The sequence below is a fragment of the Paroedura picta genome, chromosome 13, assembly GCF_049243985.1.
Source record: "Paroedura picta isolate Pp20150507F chromosome 13, Ppicta_v3.0, whole genome shotgun sequence".
Taxonomy (NCBI): domain Eukaryota; kingdom Metazoa; phylum Chordata; class Lepidosauria; order Squamata; family Gekkonidae; genus Paroedura; species Paroedura picta.
In genome coordinates, this window is record NC_135381.1 from 49,189,829 (window position 1) to 49,203,370 (window position 13,542).

At 47.1% G+C, this 13,542-nt stretch overlaps 1 protein-coding gene across 1 annotated transcript in view; it reads left to right on the forward strand.

The window, feature by feature from the left end:
- Positions 1 to 9,909: 9,909 nt before the first annotated feature.
- ARR3 (arrestin 3) overlaps positions 9,910 to 13,542 on the forward strand; it is a 90,954-nt gene continuing 87,321 nt past the window's right edge. The window contains exons 1-2 of the mRNA XM_077307992.1: positions 9,910 to 10,031; positions 12,891 to 12,930. Of these exons, the coding sequence (XP_077164107.1) occupies positions 12,914 to 12,930 (17 nt within the window). The 5' untranslated portion in view covers positions 9,910 to 10,031; positions 12,891 to 12,913. The remainder of the gene's footprint in view (positions 10,032 to 12,890; positions 12,931 to 13,542) is intronic.

Sequence of the window (13,542 nt, forward strand, 5' to 3'; positions counted from 1 at the left end):
CCTTTTGGTAAATCCTGAATCGGCTATATTCGAGCTTTCTTTGGGATTCTATGACTTGTTTCATCTTTGAGAAAATCACAATTCCGTGAAAACATTTGTAATGTGTGGGATAACAGTGTTTTTTACTGGTGATAACAGTGTGTATAACATCTTGTTAACTAGCTAACTATGCCACAATGATTCCATGGGTAGACATGTGCAGGATTCAGTATATGGATAGGAGGTTTCTGGGGGCCCAGTAGATTACATTGTTTCAGTCAGCTTCAACCAAATGCCTGGCAGAAGAGTACCATTTTGCAGGCCCCGAGGAACTGTGGAAGTCCAGGCAGAGCACCGATCTCTTCAGGGAGCTTGTTCCACCAGGTGGGGGCCAGAACCAAGAAGGCTCTGGCCCTTGTTGAGGTCTGATGTGTTTTTGGGGGGCCAAGGATGCGCAGCCAGTTGGAGGTGGTGGAGCATAAGACTCTTTGGGGGGTATAGGCAGAGAGGTGGTCTCTCAGGTACATGAGGCCCATACTGTGTATGTCATTGAAGGTGATTACCAAAACTTTAAGCCTGATCTAGAATTCAACTGGCAACCAGTGCAGTTGTTGGAGCACGGGCTGAATGTGGGACCTCCATGGTGTTCCTGTGAGGATCCTAGCTGCTTCATTGTGGATCAGCTGTAGTTTTGAGATCAAGGATAAGGGTAGGCCTGCATAGAGCGAATTGCAGAATTCCACTCTAAAGGTGACCATTGCATGGATCACTGTGGCTAGGTGTTCCTGAGCCAAGTAGGGTGTTAATAGTTTGGCTTGGCAAAGGTGGTAGAATGCCAGCCATGTTACTCTTGTGACCTGCACCTCCATGGAGAGGGAGGTATCAAGGATCACACACAGGTTCCTGGAAGAGTGAGCTATTGTAAGCTGTATGTTGTCCAGGATGGGCAATCGCAGTTCCTTACTTGGACCCTTCCCACCTAACCATAGGACCGCTGTTTTTGAAGGGCTGATCTTTAGACCACTTTGCTTGAGCCACCTTGTCACTGCTTCCACACATCTGGCTAAGACTTCTGGAGGAGAATCAGGGCAGTCATTCATAGAATCATAGAACCATAGAGTTGGAAGTCATCTAGTCCAATCCCCTGAACAATATAGGAACACACAACCACCTGCCCACTCACAGTGACCTCAATTTAATGGCCAAGTGACCCCCCTCCACCACCAAAAATCTCCAGAGTTCAGCCTGGCTTAAAGGGAATTCACATACCATCCCAAAGTGGTGATCAGCAATTCCCTCGATATGCAAGGAAGTGCCACAAGAGACAGACACTGGCACATCCCTTCCTGCCTACGTTCATAAAATCAGCATTTCTGTCAGATGACTTCCCCCATCAGGAGGAAGAGCTGGGTGTCATTAGCATATTGATCAGCCCCGACCTCCACAACCGCTGAGCAAGAGGGCGCATGAAGATGTTAAATAAGATATTAAATAAGATTGGAGAGAGAACCACCTGTGGAACTACACAAGTGATTTGGTGGCAGCTTGACTGTCCCTCTCTTATTCCTACCTTCTGCCTGCAGTCTTGGAGGATGAAAATCAGCCATTGGAGGTCTGTCCCCTGCATCCTGATGTGGGCAAGGCAGTAAGTTAGAAATCCATGGTCAACTGTGTCAAATGCTGCTGTGAGGTCTAATAGCATGAGCAGGGCTGACATGCCTCGGTCCAGCTGATAGTGGAGGTCATTCATAAGGGTGACAAGCACTGTTTCTACTTCATGGCCTAACTGGGACGAATCTAGGACTGAGGCCCTTTCCATGAATGCTGATATTTGATCCGTGACAGCCCTTTCCACCATCTTCTCCAGAAACTCTAAGTACGAGATGGGTTGGTAGTTGGTAGACTCTCATGGATCCAATGATGTTGATTTTTTCAAACTTGGTTTGGTCACGAGTCCCTCCAGAGATATACAGCTGCAGAGGTAACAGAGCATTTTGAAATTATGCAATTATTAGTTAGTGCTTAAGGTTTACTAGGAAAGATTATTTTAAAATATATCATATTCATCTGCTTCAGTCTCCTTACTTAGCAATGTACAAAAGCTTAAAGAGTAGTTATAAAAGCCACACACTGCAAACCTTTATAGCTGGGCTGCAAGCAGATTACATGCCACACATCAGACACTGGAGAGAGCTAAGCCTAATGGAGTCTGCTCCTTATGTAACGGGGGATTGAGACTGGTTTTAATTTTTATATGGGATCTTATCTTTTTATCTATGTAACCCAATGTGAGACGGTTCACCAATGGTAGCAGGGAATAAATCTAACAAATCCTTATCCATTGTTCCTCTTTATATTTGTGAAAAAGCCCTGGGGGTGGAGAGTATCCTGGCTGTCCGAGATAGAATATGGCCTATTAGGGTGTGGCCAGCTTTACTAATTGGCCCTCCCTCTCCAGCTCCCATCCTCCCTCCTTGCCCGCTCACCATTTTGCATGCAGACACGCCTGGCTGCCGGACCCAGAGCGTCTGCCGCGGCCCCTCCCGCAGGACTTTCCCGCTCTCCTCTCTGCACTCCTCCGGAGAGGGCTTTGCCAGCCACAGGGAAGTGGCTGCGGCGCCGGTGGGGTGGGGGGGGGGAGATTTCTTTTGCTTTGTAGGCCAAAGGGCAACACTGGGGGGGGGGGGAGTTTTCCTTCCCTTTGGCCCACCAAGCACTCTCACCACCTCACAGAGGCGGCGACAGAGCTTTGCGAGGCAAAGGGAAGCGGCCGTGGCACCGGCAGGCACCACCGGGGTGAGGGGGGGGCAGATTCCCATAGGATATAATGGAGCAGACGGGGCACCCCCTTTGGAAGCCCCTAGGATTGGACCAATTGGTCCAATCTTCTTGAAACCTGGAGGGGAGTCAGGTGAAACCCTCCCCGAGTTTCCCTGGAACTTTGAGGAGGATAACTTACACCCCCTCCCCACCAGCCCCTGGGAAAGGCAGGGAAGCAGAGAGGGAATTTCTCTCCCAGGTCTGGCAGATGCCACACTCCAGGCAGGAGATGATGGGAATAAACAGGAATTGCTGCTCATCTTCACTCAGAGAACAGTTCCCCCATTCCCATCACCTCCCCTGGGGAAAAGGGACACTGCATGCCATAGCTGCAGGGGACAGCTATGGCTGGCTGCCTAAGCAATGTTTGGGTGTCAGCCTCCAGGTGAGAACTGGAGGACCACTGAGGTCCACTCAGCTCACCTGGGTTCCCCTGGAGAGAAAAGAGGGGGCCCAGGGGTTCCCCTGGAGAGAAATAGGGGGCCCTCTGTGGGGAGGGAATCTTCCTGCACCACTAGTACCAGTAGTGGTGCAGGGATGCCAACCTCCAGGGAAGACCTGGAGACCAACAAAAACACTACAGAAGGGCCTGTGTTGTTTAACATATTTATAAATGATTTGGCTGAAGATTCAGAGGGGATACTTATTAAATTTGCAGACAATACTAAACTGGGAGGGGCAGCAAACACAACCGGAGACAAAATCAGAATACAGAATGATTCTTGATAGGCTCAAGAAGTGGGCTAAAAATAAAATGAAGTTTAATAGGGACAAGTGTAAAGTTCTGAATTTAGGTAGGAAAAACCACATACACCAATATAGGATGGGGGAGACTTGTCCAGAGGAGGGCAACAAAGATGGTGAGGGGTTTGGAGACCAAGACTTCACTTCAAGAAGGACGTAGATAAAATTGAAAGGGTACAGAGGAGAGCGACGAAGATGATCTGGGGCCAAGGGACCAAGCCCTATGAAGATAGGTTGAGGGACTTGGGAATGTTCAGCCTGGAGAAAAGGAGGTTGAGAGGGGACATGATAGCCCTCTTTAAGTATTTGAAAGGTTGTCACTTGGAGGAGTGCAGGATGCTGTTTCTGTTGGCTGCAGAGGAGAGGACATGCAGTAATGGGTTTAAACTTCAAGTACAACGATATAGGCTAGATATCAGGAAAACGTTTTTCACAGTCTGAGTAGTTCAGCAGTGGAATAGGCTGCCTAAGGAGGTGGTGAGCTCCCCCTCCCTGGCAGTCTTCAAGCAAAGGTTGGATACACATTTTTCTTGGATGCTTTAGGATGCTTAGGGCTGATCCTGCGTTGAGCAGGGGGTTGGACTAGATGGCCTGTATGGCCCCTTCCAACTCTATGATTCTATGATTCTATGAAGACATATGAGGAAAGGTTGAGGGAGCTTGGTCTGTTTAGCCTGGAGAGGAGACGACTGAGAGGGGATCTGATAGCCATCTTCAAGTATTTAAAAGGCTGCCATATTGGGGATGGAGCAGAGCTGGTCTCTCTTGCCCCAGAGGGACAGACCAGAACCAATGGGATGAAATTAATTCAAATGAAATTTCGTTTAAACATCCTGAAGAAGTTCCTGAGAGTTAGAGCGGTTTCTTAGTGGAACAAGCTTCGTCGGGAGGTGGTGGGTTCTTCACTTTTAACAGAGGCTAGAGAGCTATCTGACGGAGAGGCTGATTCTGTGAAGGCTCAAGGGGGTGGCAGGTGACAGTGGGTGAGCGAGAGGGTTGTGAGTGTCCTGCATAGTGCAGGGGGTTGGACTAGATGAGATATGAGGTCCCTTCCAACTCTCTTATTCTATGATTTGATCATTCGATGATTCTAAGCCACATTTGATTTTGTGCTCCCTCACAAGCAACCAGCTGAGTGAACTTGGTCTAGTGTTCTCACAATTCAGTCCTCTCAGAGCTCTTTTAGCTTTCCCTGCCTCACAGGGGATCTGTTGTGGGGAGAGGAAAGGCAAGGCGATTGGAAGCTGCTTTGAGATTCCTTTGGGTAGAGAAATGTGATATATGAGAATATGTGATATATGAGAACCAACTCTTCTTCTTCTTCTTCTTCTTCTTCTTCTTCTTCTTCTTCTTCTCTTCCTTGACACATGCCATAGTGAAAAAGAATTTCAGTTGTTTGCCGTACAACATATAACACCTAGGGATTTTCAGAATGTTGACATGCAATGCAAGCCTTTGCAAAGGGAAGCTCTTTTTCTCTCTCTCTGTATATATATCTATTCCACACCTGGGAATGAGGTCACGGGCTGAGAAGTGTAGAAGGTGCCAGGGTTGAAATGCCTGGCGAATGCCTGGAGTGTCCGGACATCACCCAGAGGACCCTCAGGGGAGAGCCACCAGCGATGGAGTCTCCATCTGGCCTCCTGGCAATGGGAGGAGGAGAGGGACTAGAGACAGCCATGAACTCAGCCAAGACATCTCGCTCCACTGGATCCAAAGTGGGTTTCCTAGAGGGGCAAATAAAGGGTGTGTTACTGGATCAACTAACAAGAGGAGACCTGGGAGTGCTGCAGAATTTCAACCCATACTGGAACAATTGCAGATGACACCAAATTGGGAGGACTGGCAAATACTCCGGAAGATAGAGACAGAGTTCAACGAGATCTGAACACAATGGAAAAATGGGCAAATGAGAACAAGATGCAATTTAATAAAGATAAGTGTAAAGTTCTGCATCTGGGACAGAAAAATGAAAAGCATGCCTACTGGATGGGGGATACGCTTCTAAGTAACACTTTGTGTGAATGAGACCTTGGGGTACTTGTGGATTGTAAACTAAACATGAGCAGGCAGTGTGATGCAGCGGTAAAAAAGGCAAATGCCATTTTGGGCTGTATCAACAGGGGCATCACATCAAAATCACGTCATAGTCCCGTTGTATACGGCACTGGTCAGACCCCACCTGGAGTACTGTGTGCAGTTCTGGAGGCCTCACTTCAAGAAGGACGTTGATAAAATTGAAAGGGTACAGAGGAGAGCGACGAAGATGATCTGGGGCCAAGGGACCAAGCCCTATGAAGATAGGTTGAGGGACTTGGGAATGTTCAGAAAAGGAGTTTGAGAGGGGACATGATAGCCCTCTTTAAGTATTTGAAAGGTTGTCACTTGGAGGAGGGCAGGATGCTGTTTCTGCTGGCTGCAGAGGAGAGGACACGCAGTAATGGGTTTAAACTTCAAGTACAATGATATAGGCTAGATATCAGGAAAACGTTTTTCACAGTCAGAGTAGTTCAGCAGTGGAATAGGCTGCCTAAGGAGGTGGTGAGCTCCCCCTCACTGGCAGTCTTCAAGCAAAGGTTGGATACACACTTTTCTTGGATGCTTTAGGATGCTTAGGGCTAGTCCTGCGTTGAGCCGGGGGTTGGACTAGATGGCCTGTATGGCCCCTTCCAACTCTATGATTCTATGATTCTATGATTCTAATCCTGCAGGGCACAGTGAATGGACTTCCACACACCTGGCCCTGGGGAACGGGTCTAGACTCTAGAGTGAGGGCCAGACTTCTGACTGTGAATGGGAGAACAAGACAACTAGGTCCTCATTCACACTGAGGTGTAGCGACGCTTGATTGCCAGTCAGGACTCCCTAACAGCGGAAATCGAACATTTGTACTCCCTGGTGGGAGCTCTGCATGGACTTTACTTGTTGCAGCAGTCCCTTCTCACCACAGGGGTGGAGGTCTGGGGCAGAAGCCCAGCAGCAGGCCCCACTGACACCCAGGTTGGGGCTGCACTGGCAGCCACGGGGGCCCCCTGAGAAGTGATGGTCACAGACACCTCAACCTGCACCATGATCCAGCCCCCACCCCTAGGTGACCTGTTGTGCCCCCCCCCCCGCATGAGGACTCAGAGTACCCCAGCTCCTGCTGACCTAGCTGAGCTGGTGGTGTGATGAAAACAGGTAATCATAGCTGAAGGAGGATGGGGTGGGGTCCCTTATGACCCAGACAGTCCCCGCCACATGCCACAAACTGATTGTCCACCCCAGGCCCCACGGGGGGGGGGACTGTGGAAGAGACCCAACAAGAACCCCCGTGCCCGAGCAAGAGGGCAGTAGACAGAAAGGACTTTGCTTAGAGTTTAGAGGAGCAGGGCACTTTGCATCAGAATGCCCCAAGAAGAAGCCTGGCCCAAAGGCCCTGACCCCAGGGCGAGCGCCACCATCAGTAGCCCCAATGCTGAAGCCACCGTCATGCAAGAAACCACCTGTGGTGAAGCCACACTCCATGCTCGCACCAGTTTGTGCAGAAGACAGCCCTGGGGAGTCGTCCGGGGAAAGCAGGGAGAGGAACTTTCCATCACCACTGGGAAACCTCCCCAACCCATGCTGCAAGGTGCCCTTCAGTGGGTCATTCTAAAATGCACCCCAGCACTTCCCCACAGGATTCTTCCCCCTATCCTACTATTGGCCTGGTTGCTTAACGAAGGCACCAAAGCGAAGCTGGATGTACAGTTAGGTGTAGACTCAGGCTGCTCCACCACCTTGGTCAAGCTTGAGTTGGTAAAGGGACTGGGGCTAGAAACTGTAGATCTGGACAAATGCATCCTAATGAGGCAAGTGGACAGGGCCCTGGTGGGAGGGAGGGAGGGAGGGAGGGAGGGAGGGAGGGAGGGCCATCACAAAAGCAACCACTTCCCTAGTTATGTTTATAGATGCCCATTGTGAATATATATCAATGATTATAGCCCCCATTTTGGGGTTTTCCATCCTGCTGAGTATAGACGGATTAGACACCCTGGGCATAGACTGGGACGAAAAAATGTGAGGTCTAACTATTCCAGCAGGTTAGTAGGATTTGCTTGCCCCATGCATTGTAGTAGAAGGTTGCAGCATAACCTTTCCACGCATAGACCTTAGCTGCTAAATGCTGGAATTAGGCGGCATAAAGGTAAAGGTAAAGGTATCCCCTGTGCAAGCACCGGGTCATGTCTGACTCTTGGGGTGATGTCCTCTAGCGTTTTCCTGGCAGACTCAATACGGGGTGGTTTGCCAGTGCCTTCCCCAGTCATTACCGTTTACCCCCCAGCAAGCTGGGTACTCATTTTACCGACCTCGGAAGGATGGAAGGCTGAGTCAATCTTGAGTGGCTGCTGGGATTGAACTCCCAGCCTCATGGGCAGAGCTTCAGACTGCATGTCTGCTGCCTTACCACTCTGCACCACAGGTGGCATACTGGGAGACATTTTGGATCCCAGATGCAGATTTCGCAGGAAAGTCTGGAAAGTCTCAGCATGCAATTAGTCTTCAAAATACACCCGCATGGCCTGCATGAACAGGTCATAACTGAGAAGCTCAGGGGCATCTAGGTCATGCAGCCCCACATACCAATCAGCTGCCTTCTTTTCTGGGAAGGCACCCACATGGTGCACTTTTGATACTCCATCTGGGAAAAGGTGCCCACAGTCATCCATATAAGCCTACACCTGGACCAAGAAGCTGAGCCATCAAAAAATGGTTGGCATTGCTACAGCTCTTGGAGCCCTCCCAGGTGTGGGTCCAGAGGGTCCAGGGCTGCCACAGTATCCTCCCATGCCCAGGCCCTGCTGGTCGTGGCTGCTGCTGCCTCTGCTCCAAAGACAGGCCCAGTTCTTCTTCCTCATCCATGTTCTCTGCATACTTTGCAAGGCCGCGGAGCATGTAGGCCGCTGCCTATTTCTGTTTCCTCAAGAAACAGCATTACCATTACCCCAGACAGCTCATTTAGCTGGGCGTTAAACTGCTGCTCCATCTCAATGAATACTCTCCTGAGGCTCGTCTCCAAATCTGAGTGGCTACGAGCACCCGCTGTGGTCCAGTTACCTGGATCCTGGATCCTGGTCATAGATCGTGGAAGGGTGGGCCACACAGCACTCAGTGACCTACTTCCTATCTTCTGGCTTCTTCCAGCTTGGGGTACTAACCAACACCATCGATTTGTAGTGGGGAGATTCAGGCCCTACAGCTTTGTCTTGAGCATGGGATCTCCTCCTCACTTTAGTATCCAAGTCTCCTTCCGTCAACATGTTGGTCAAACGAGAGGCTCAGAACCAGTAGAGGAGTTAAAACGTGAGAATCTTCATTAGATCAAAAAGCAAACTCTTTACTTAATCAAAGGCTTCATTTGATCCAAGCTAGTACACTCATTCAGAAAGATTTGGGGTACAAGCCAATCTCTCCCTTCTAGTTCCCCCCTTCCATGGGAAGTCTTTGAACAAGGTAGGTATTTTACGGCCCAAAAATCCTGATCAGACTCCTGACTCCATATTATTAGGGGGAAGGGGAGGTTGGTCTGAGAAGGGCAGGAAAGAAGGAATGTGGAGTGGGAACAGACATCATAAACCAAACATCAGAGGCAAGCTACTCTGAGCCTCCGGGGAGGGCGGTATAGAAGTATGATAAATAAATAAATAAATAAATAAATAAATAAATAAATAAATAAATAAATAAATAAATAAATAAATAAATAAATAAATAAATAAAAGTGTGATAAATAAGCTACAAGGCCACATTCTTCCTCTGGCTACAAACAACATCTTAAATCATGGCAGAACCATGCGGATTCTGATAGAGGTAAATTGTATGACCCTGAGAATTACATTCCAATTGAATAAATTGAAGGAACTCTACAGCCAGAAATATTTTGCTCTTTGAAACCAACAGAAATTACTATTGGGTTGGTTAATGTTTAAGTCAACTATTTTTTTAAGGTAAATTTGCCCTTTTACTCACCCTTATTAAAAATGGCATTCTATGACTACTTGCTCATTTGGCTCTTTCCAAATTGTACAAAAATGAAGTTCTGAAGTTTGCCCAGTGCAGCAGCAGCAGCATCTATGATAGCAACACAGAAAAGCCATGAGATGCATGCGAGCAAAATTCCTTTGTTACTCAGTCTCAGTTTGAGCCTGCTCTGTCAATCTCTGTAATCTTCTTTCTCAGGGCTCTTGCAGAAACAATATTTATAGCTCATTCTCTTATTCAACAAGAGGACCTCCACCTAATAGTGTAATAGGATTCTAGATTCAAAATACTCTACTTGCATTAAGCCTGGAGTAGGAGCACGCAGGCGTGGACATACAGAGTTTTTACACATCTAATTCAGAAGGAGCAATTCTTAGGGGAGGGACTATCAAGGGGGGTATAAGAAGCCCAGGAACAAAGACACTAACATTCCTAGCATTGGCTGAATACCTGTATGAGTCAGAAAAGAAGATTTTGTGCATTTTCAGGTAAGGTGTTTTTCTTATCACATTCTGTTATTGAATTGCAGAAGGAAATGAGAAGATACATGCATTTATATAACAGGGTAGAAACTATTCTATTTTTCCTTTTCAAATTCCTTCAGTATTTCTACTAGTCTCCTTGTTTGTTTGGTTAGCCATGTGTCTAGGAGGATGAAATGCCCACTTCTCACTTTCTGAATATTGGAAATCAGCTGTGGTGGAGAGCCAGCTGGGTGTCATGGTTAGGAGCTTGGACTTCTCATCTGGTGAGCTGGGTTTGATTCTGCACTCCTCCCCCTCATGCAACCCAGAAAGATACCATTTAGAAAGATACAATTCAGTTCAGAGCTGCACTGTTAGTTCTTAACTTATATTTTGAGAGAGAATTTCTAGCCTATATTAGAAAATGTGGTGAAATAAAAGTATCAAAACTACATGCTACATACCATGAGTATAGCATGTCAGTATACCATGGAATGATTATGGAGGGAAAATAGTGACCTCTTTTAGAAAGATGTTGTATGGTGACCATTTGGTGTGAATGAAACAACAGATATTTTGTAGCCTTCACTTTTAAGGATAGCTTTTTATTCACAAAGTATTTATGTATGCTTTTCAAAAATGCCAAGTTTAGTGTCTGCTGGGGTGTATGTACTTCGATGAAGCTGAACAACGTGTCTCTTTCCATGCTCTGAAATCTCCTCAGCCATTGGCTATGTGTTGCACACATTAACATGTGAGCTTTTAGATAGACTTCTTTTTTTATTTATTTAATTTTATCTAGGTTATTTATAGGCTGCCTCTGCAAAATCCTGCTTAAGGGTAGTTTACAACTAAAAAAAATCACAATATAAAAACAAGCCTATAAAAACAATTCACTGAGAGAGCACTGAGATTACTGAAGAAGAGTTGGTTCTTCTATGCCACCTTTCTCTACCTAAAGGAGTCTCAAAGCGGCTTACAGTCGCCTTCTCTTTCCTCTCCCCACGACAGACACCCTGTGAGGTGGGTGAGGCTGAGAGAGCCCTGATATTACGGAAGAAGAAGAAGAGTTGGTTCTTATGTGCCACCTTTCTCTAACCGAAGGAGTCTCAAAGCGACTTACAGTCGCTTTCCCTTTCCTCTCCCCACAACAGACACCCTGTGAGGGAGGTGAGGCTGAGAGAGCACTGAGATTACTGAAGAAGAAGAGTAGGTTCTTATATGCCACCTTTCTCTACCTGATGGAGTCTCAAAGCGGCTTACAATCACCTTCCCTTTCCTCTCCCCACAACAGGCACCCTGTAAGGGAGGGGGAGGTGAGGCTGAGAGAGCCCTGATATTACTGCTTGGTCAGAACAGCTTCATCAGTGCCGTGGCGAGCCCAAGATCACCCAGCTGGCTGCAAGTGGGGGGGAACAGAATCGACTCCGGCATGCCAGATTAGAAGTCCGCACTCCTAACCACTACACCGATGCATATAAACCAGTGGTCCCCAACCTGCGGGCCGTGGCCCGGTGGCGGGCCGCAAAGGCCATGGCACCGGGCCGCGGCTCCCTCTCCCCGCCCCGCCCCCGCAGTAAAAAACTTCCCAGGCCGCAAGCTTGCCCGGGTGCCGCCCGATCCGCGGGCGCGGCGTGGGCGCGGCCCGATCCGTGGGCGCGGCCCGCGGGCACGGCCCGATCCGCGGGCGTGGCCCGCACGGGCGCGGTCCGCGGGGGCGCGGCCCGATGCCCTGCCGGTCCCCAGCCTCGGAAAGGTTGGGGACCACTGATATAAACGATCAAACTACAGAATCAGACTGATAAGCTATTAAGATATTAAAATAAACGTTCCACTTAAAAGCCTGGGTGTTTTTAGCCTGGCACCTGAAAAAATGTAAAGGAGGCACCATGTAAGCCTCAAGGGGAAGTCACTACAAAGATCAGGTGCTATCACAGAAAAGGCCATTTCTGGTCACCATAAGTACTGTATCTTGCATGGATTATCTCTTGTTGAAAATCTGGATTTTGAACCCTTATCTACATTATCACATTTAAGAGTTCCTGCACTGTGCAGGGGTTGGACTAGATGACCCTGGAGATACCTTCCACCTCTATCATTCTAAGATAACAATTATATTTCATGAGATGTCCTGAAAAAAATCCTGATTCCTAGAATGCAACATTAATGTAATTCTGAATTACAGAAATATTTTTGCTATATAACAACCATAACCTCCTGAACGCTCATATAAAAAAACATCCTGGTTTGTTAATTTCATAGAGAGATGCCAAGAAATTTATACTGATGCCAGAAGGGCTCATTCCTGTTTGAGATTTGTGGCAGCTGGATATTTTTCAGATTTTTAAAAAATATTGTCTACCTGATTGGTTCCCCCTCTTCCTTATGGTATTAGAACTCAGGAGACACGCAAAGAAGATGATCAGCATTAGATTCAGGATGGACAAAAGGAGGTACTTTTTAACTCAACGAGTGAATAAATTGTGGAATTCACTGCCTATTGATATAGTGATGACCACAAGTATGGATGGATTTAAAGGAGGGGGTCAAGATGAGGTAAGGTCCATGAGGACAGAACTAGGCATAGTGAATAAGAGACATCTCCATATAGAGAAGCACCAAACATCTGAATACCAGTGCTAGGAAGCAACATCAGAGCCTTGGCCTTTATCCCTACTTTGTTGGCCCAGGATTAATGGTTGACTAATGTTTGAAACAAGATGCTGGACCAGAACAACTAGTGGGCTAGTCCAGTGGGGCTCTTCTTATGTTCTTGCCAACTCCAAAGAAGGGTCAAAAGGGTGGGGCTTGCCCTAGCTGAGCTCACCATCTTTTGGCCACATAACCATACCAGCTTATTATTTCTTTTGTTTTCTTTGTCAGAACTTCTATTGCATTGATTGAAGATGTCTGTTGGAGCGAAGTAAGTCTTCCTTTGCTTTTACAAACCCTTATTTGGAGAAACCAAACTGTCTGTGATCAAAGGCTCACCATATGCTGTTTTTTTTCCTGAGACACATGAGATGCACTCTCTATGCAGAGTAAAACAGTAACTGAGAGTGGTGTTCCTAGATATCACATATCTTAGAAGGTGGTGCTACAAAAAGAAATGTTACGTTTGTTGGGGCTACACCTAACAGATTTCCCTTCGCCACACAGCTATACTTCAAAATTGGTTTTATATAAGAGTGCATTATTCAATAATATTGACCACCGAGGAAGACCCAGTAGGGTCGAAACACATTTGGTCTATTTCTGTGCAGTTAGATATATATAGTTTTTAAATATGGTTTTTACTTTGTTTTTAACCTAATTATTGGTGTACTTTAATAAATAGTTGTTTAAATTTTATATTGTTTTATAGCTCAACTTTTGAGTTCCTAACTTTGTTAAGGTTGGATTTTTGCTCCCTTTTTGGTTTTGTATCACAAGTAGGGAGGAACCAGGCCTTCCAGATTCAGCTCTTCCCGCCCACATGGACCTACCATGGCACAGGCCCTATTGGCCCCTGCAGCAGGAAGAGGGGACATGGATT